Below are 6,348 nucleotides of genomic sequence, written 5' to 3'. Positions count from 1 at the left end.
CCCAATCAGGTGCCTTCCCGCAGCTGAAGAGTTTTAAATTAACTCCTGTTTTGATACCTGTAGGAATTCTTTACTGTCAGTTGATGCTTTAGGTGTAAAGAGATGGGACTAACTTCACAAACACTGGGAGGGGAATATTTCAAGGAATAATTCCCATTTACTTCTCATAGTCTCTCACCTTTCGTCATTTGTGAAAATTAATTGTGCAAGAAGAAAATTAAGCAATTTAATTTTATTTCATGAAAGGAATAATGGTGGGCTAATGTGAATTAATTATACCCTCTGTTATTATTCAGAGTGTCACTACGGATATGCAAATCCCTGTAATTTTGTTATCCAACAAACTAAAAATTGAAGTACTAGTTCAAAAGTATTACTGTACAGGGAAAATTGTTTCACTGGAATTTGTACTTTTGTAATGGCATTGTTCTGGTGCGAGAAAGAAAGTTTAAATGAAGACAATCTTCGTTAATTTATGTTGTCCAGTTTAGTTCATCAGAATCTACTAAAATGAAGATTGCATTAGAAAAAAAGAACATTGGTTTAAGTCTAATTCAAATGTTCATCTTCCTCCAGCGGATATTTGCTTATGCCTGTATGCTGGAAAGAGAGCTGTTTAGAAAATTTAATTTACTTGAGTCCTGCTGGTTTGACATGAATCTGCATACTGTCTAACTTAAACATCTAACTGTCAGTCCATAATAAAAAAATTGTGGATTACCACAGAAGCTGCTTGCTTTAAAGGGCACTGCTTAGATGAGCTTGTTTTATGCTCAGCTGGGAATTCATCACCACAACTATCCCCAAAGAGTGATTTCATTTGTTCACTAACTTTGATGCAGCAAGGAAGACTTTGGACTCTCAGCTCCATTTTTATATGTAAATAACTCTTTCTGTATGCATTAAATAAGAAGCTTAACCAATAATTTTAGTTCACCAGAATTAGTTTAGAATCCTGATCTTAAATCTGATTTCCTACAACAGCAACTAATGTTTCAGACGTACCGTCTGCTTCTCCAGGAACACAGTCAAGTGATGCATTTTTGCTGTTCAGTCCATCCACGAACCTTCTAACCTGCAAGGATTTCCAATAACTGGTCTGGGCAGGCTGTCCCACTGCTTGCTGAAATCTCATGAGATTTCATGTGCTCTGTGGGATCTCATGAGATTTCAGTGAGAACTTGCGAGATCTTGTTGGAAATTCCGCCACTTGAGGAAGCAGCTTCACTCTGCCTCATGGGAGATGGTTCTGAGATTAATTTAAGATTACCATTGAACCGAAAATAGAACATTGCAGTATACAGGGCAAAACACAGAATTTGTCATATGTTAATAAGCAGGTCTCTTGTGGTTTTAACTTAGGCCTGAATTCTGGTTCTGTACCCTTGTAATTCTAGCAGCCACAAATAGGAGGATGTCTGAAATAAGTCTGGGCTAATTTTTTAACTTTTTAAATGTTTTCCCTTCAGTTAAGGAATGTACAGAAACAAAAGATCTTTTTGGCTCAGGCTTCTGCCTGTTTTCCTCGAGTCACTCCATCTGGAGTAGGGCTTTCTCTCCCTTCCAAGTATCAGTATGATTGAGGATAAGATGTGCAGATTGCAAAATAAAAAAAGCTGAAAGAGTAGGGAATAAACAGAGGAGACACAGCTCTTTGTAAATTAACTCAGTTTTATACAAAACTTTGGATCACAACAATATCTAATTAAAGTTTTACTGGATGAAATTCAGAATGCAATCAGAATTGGAGTCACACTGCTGGATGGCAACCACATAGATAAACTGATTGGGAGGCAGGCTTAGGTTCAAGATTGTAAATGGCATAATTTTAAAAATTAAATTTATCAGTGAGTAATTTGGTGCCATCTGTTTTGAGATTTTCTCCAATCATAAACCTCCCCAAGTGTTCAATTGCATGTTCACTTTTAAATTTATCCAGTTCTGCAGGGCCACAGAAATAATTTCATCTGAGAATGTGGGTGGGACCATAACGTGCATAAATGAACTTCTGCTGTTGAAGAACCCCCAATAACTAGACATTTTTATCTAAGATTTGCCAGCCTAAGTTAACCAGCTTCAGAACACCCTCACACACAAAAAAGAAATGTCAAAGTGAAAGATTTACAAAGCTTTGTAAAAGAACCAGAAGTAGTACACATTTAAGCTAGACACGTTATGTACATTAGTTTCCAACATTAAAAGCACTTGTAAAAACAATTAACCATTTCTTTTAATCCCATTGCTTGCTGAATAAACATTCCTATTGCATTTATATTATTCTCTCTTTAAAGACCAGTTACAAACTGGTGTGATTCATTTTGTAGTTTAATTTAAACTACAGCTTTCATCAGAGTGAAAAGATACTATCAGGAAATCTGATAGGAAGTTGCAACCAGTAGCAAAAATATGTTGACTATTGTTTTAATACTTAATAAATGGAGAAGCATAGCCTATATACATTTTTATTGAGTTTCCTACTTAACTGCAATCAGTTTAGACCCACTGTGTCACTCCAGTGATAAGTCTTTTTCATAAAGAACTTGGATGTATCACTACCGAAACCTAACAAAGCAGAAGCAGTCACAAGGGAGGAAAATATATATCCAAATGATTTTGTGTATTTTGTGTATTTTATCCAGAAATCTCCATGTTAAGCCATCATGCTATCTTAAAACAATCCTCATTCTTCATTGAACTTTTCCAATAAAATGCCAAAATGGAAGAGAATAGTTTATTCAGCTTGCCTTTATGACGACAATGAGTTCTTGCTACACACCTTAGAGTCTTTGAAATAATGGAAGGTTCAATGGTGCTTTCCCACCCTTACACTTCTGGTGCAATATTTATAACAACAAACAAACTCCAGATTTCGAGTCACCAACTAATCTGTGGGGATTGTTCAGGTCTTCAAACAGTCCTGTTTCAATGACTTCTTCCTGCCAAGGTATTGGGATAGCACCTGTTGCAAATTTCTTGAAGAATTTCTTGTCTTTGTCATCAAACTCTATCCCCCGGACTTCAGAGAAGTCAGCAATGTCTGCAACATCTTTGGCATAGACAACGCTGGGATCTGGCACAAAAGGGGGATCTATAAGGCCTGCCTCCAGCCTGTGGAAGTTTATTGATTTGAAGAAAGCGTGCTTCCTGGGATCATCATCATTACTCCTGCAATAAGACGAGAATTTCAAGGTTAAACTCAAACATGCACAGATCTTAGGTACATTCAACTCCAAAATCAGAGAGAAGTGATAAAAAATAAATTAGTTTGATGTATTTTTAGCTCAGGGTACAGAAGGCTTTTCTACTTCACGGACCAAGTTTTAATCAGGCTGAAAAGCAAATTTGAAGAATATCTACTTGGAAGTAGGTCCCTTCAAACCATCATGTTTTGGAAACGTAAGCATCAACATCAGTCTTAACTCTAGGCGTTAGATATGCTGCACTATTTAAACTAGACATAAAATTCATCTAATATTAATAAAGATTCTGGAAAGCAGCCCTAGGAACATGTTCATGTATTATAGAGATTTTTTACATAATTCTTCAGACACTTTCATGTGTGGCTTACAATAATAAAGGAATCAGAAGGCGCCCTAAAAACACCAGAATCAAAAAGCAGCTCTAATGCAAACTCATTGAGTACCAAATGGTGTGTATGTTTGTGCATTTAAATGGAATTACGATCAAGCAGTATATAAATTGTATTAGAATTGTTTTTGGGGGGAATAAACTGAGAATCATGATCTAACATTTCCTTCATCTGTCCTTGATTATCAGAGACAGCTCCAATTTTTGAAATCTGAGCCCAGAAAATTGATGTTTCCATTTTTGCCTTTCAGGGTTGCCTCATTAAAACGTTGCTAACGTGAATTGCTAGAGTTGTCGTTCTTCAGAATTCAGCTCCTTCCCAGGGTTTCTACACATTACATTTCTGAGCGTAGCGAGGGAGTATTGTGTATCTGGTATGCAAGCATATACCTGCATGCATGTTAATGCTAAGGCACCATTAGGTGCACAGCATGCCATTTTGCACACAAGAGATACAATTCTTGTTGTTTTTAGTCGATAGCTGATGCATATAATAGAGCAGGACTTTCAGCAATGCATAGTTGCAGCAGGGTCTTGGGTGGTGATTTTCAGTTGGAAAACTGGGGTGCTATAAGCATGCCTCCGTTTTATTCTGTGAAACGTTGGTGGATATGCATAGAATCTCAGAGATGTGTGACCCACAGGCCAGGAATAAAATGTGGTACCTGAAAATGACTACTGCCAGCTTAGGAGGAACACATCAGGCTCCACCCCACTCCAGCTCCTACTTGCTGCTGAGCTGAATGCCTGCAGGCTGTGGTAGGGAATAACATTTAAACAAATTCAAGAGCTATCACCCCCTGCTTACAAAGTGGCATTTTAGCACCACCTCCAGGCTGAAATACATACATGTACAAAAGTAAACAGAGGCAATAGGGACTTTATAGGAGTAAAGAGTAGGTAGGGGATCCATAGATTTTCCAGGATTGGGTATCTGATGGATTTCCCTTTCCCCCTTCCAGATAAAGACTGCTTGAGAACTTGCAGACACAGTTACCTAAACAGGGCTCATTCTCTATATATCACTTGCTCTTCCATGAGATCCAGCTCTGTATCTTTTTGTTTGTTAGTAAATAAACACAGCACAACTCCAATTTGTCCTGAACAGAAGCCATTGAATTTGATGTTATAATTTGATGTTATAATTTACCAAATTCATAAAGAGACTTATTTATACCTTTACGTTTCCAAGCACAATTCAAAGTGTTGGTGCTGACCTTTAAAGCCCTAAACGTCCTCGGTCCAGTATACCTGAAGGAGCGTCTCCACCCTCATCGTTCAGCCCTGACACTGAGGTCCAGCTCCGAGGGCCTTCTGGCAGTTCCCTCACTGCGAGAAGTGAAGTTGCAGGGAACCAGGCAGAGGGCCTTCTCAGTAGTGGCACCCACCCTGTGGAACGCCCTCCCACCAGATGTCAAAGGAAAAAACAACTACCAGACTTTTAGGAGACATCTGAAGGCAGCCCTGTTTAGGGAAGCTCTGGAACCAACTGGTGCTTGGAGGTAAGATTCCAATTCTATTGTGTAAGCCGAACAGTCCCTCCCCTTACCTGGCCATCCCCTAGCAACACCTCCCCAGGCAGGATTGGATGCCACGTTTGGGTAGGCGGAGACCCCTGGCATCCTACCTGGGAAGGCGATGCCAGTCCCGAACTACCAGGGAGTACTCTGGGATCACACAAAAGCCGCCCCCCATTGATGTGTGGAGCGGTCATTAATATCAGAAGGACTATTGTATTTTGGTGTTTTGTTGAAAGCTGCCCAGAGTGGCTGGGGAGGCCCAGCCAGATGGGTGGGGTATAAATATATTAGGTAAAGGTAAAGGGACCCCTGACCATTAGGTTCAGTTGTGATCGACTCTGGGGTTGCAGCGCTCATCTCGCATTATTGGCCGAGGGAGCCGGCGTACAGCTTCCAGGTCATGTGGACATGACAAAGCCGCTTCTGGCAAACCAGAGCAGCACACGGAAACACCGTTTGCCTTCCCACTGTATTTATCCTATTTATCTACTTGCACTTTGACGTGCTTTCGAACTGCTAGGTTGGCAGTGGGGGCTCGTCCGGGATAAATATATTATTAAATATATCAATAATAAATATATTATCATCATCATCATCATTATTTCAGGAAACCTGCACGCTGGCGAACAATTTAAAAGGATTCTCACAATATTCCTGTCTCTCTCCTTTGCCCCTTCTCAGTAATTGCTTCCACAATGGCGAACACTGTCTGCTGGAACGTACATTGGACCCTAAGCAACACTTGATGCTTTACTGGACAGGACAAGTACCTTTGAGGCCATTGCCTGAAAATTTATTGCTGGTTTTAATTTTAGTTGCTTATTATGTTGCTTTTATTGTTCTTTTGTTGTTGCATTGTGCTACTTTGCCATAATCTTGTATGGCATATGGCTCTGTGAATTAATTTTGAAGAGCACTATATAAACATTGCGAGGCAAATAAATTATATCTCTTTGTGGATGAGCGATTTCCTGTGCTCATCATTTATCTTTCCCATCTGGGAGACGGACTTGCCTGAAGGGTTTGGAGTTTATTTTAGTTCGCACATGGCAAAGAGTACAAAATATAATTACACAAATCTCCTAGGAGATGAAATAGTTAATCTCTTCTGACCCTAGCTCTTTTGATGGTGGCTCTTGATCACAAACAACAGAACATTTTTAAATGGTCAGGTGTGCTTATTAAAGCTGCCTATGAGAAGCTTTAACTTACGCAACAGGTACTTAAATAGATAACGCAA

At 39.4% G+C, this 6,348-nt stretch overlaps 1 protein-coding gene across 2 annotated transcripts in view; it reads right to left on the bottom strand.

The window, feature by feature from the left end:
* Positions 1–1,653: 1,653 nt before the first annotated feature.
* Positions 1,654–6,348, bottom strand: part of GRK7 (G protein-coupled receptor kinase 7) — a 46,922-nt gene continuing 42,227 nt past the window's right edge. Inside the window, exon 5 of one of the 2 annotated variants that reach the window (XM_035133164.3) lies at positions 1,654–3,165. In XM_035133164.3, coding sequence (XP_034989055.1) covers positions 2,844–3,165 — 322 coding nt within the window. In that variant the 3' untranslated portion in view covers positions 1,654–2,843. Of the gene's footprint in view, positions 3,166–4,140; positions 4,343–6,348 lie in introns of those variants that run through there. The other variant, XM_088669756.1, reaches the window with a different exon arrangement.

The sequence above is a fragment of the Zootoca vivipara genome, chromosome 5 (genome assembly GCF_965207765.1).
Source record: "Zootoca vivipara chromosome 5, rZooViv2.hap1.1, whole genome shotgun sequence".
In the NCBI taxonomy this organism is placed as follows: Eukaryota; Metazoa; Chordata; class Lepidosauria; order Squamata; family Lacertidae; genus Zootoca; species Zootoca vivipara.
The sequence above is the reverse complement of the archived record's forward strand: the minus strand, read 5'-3'. Positions and strand labels throughout refer to the sequence as shown.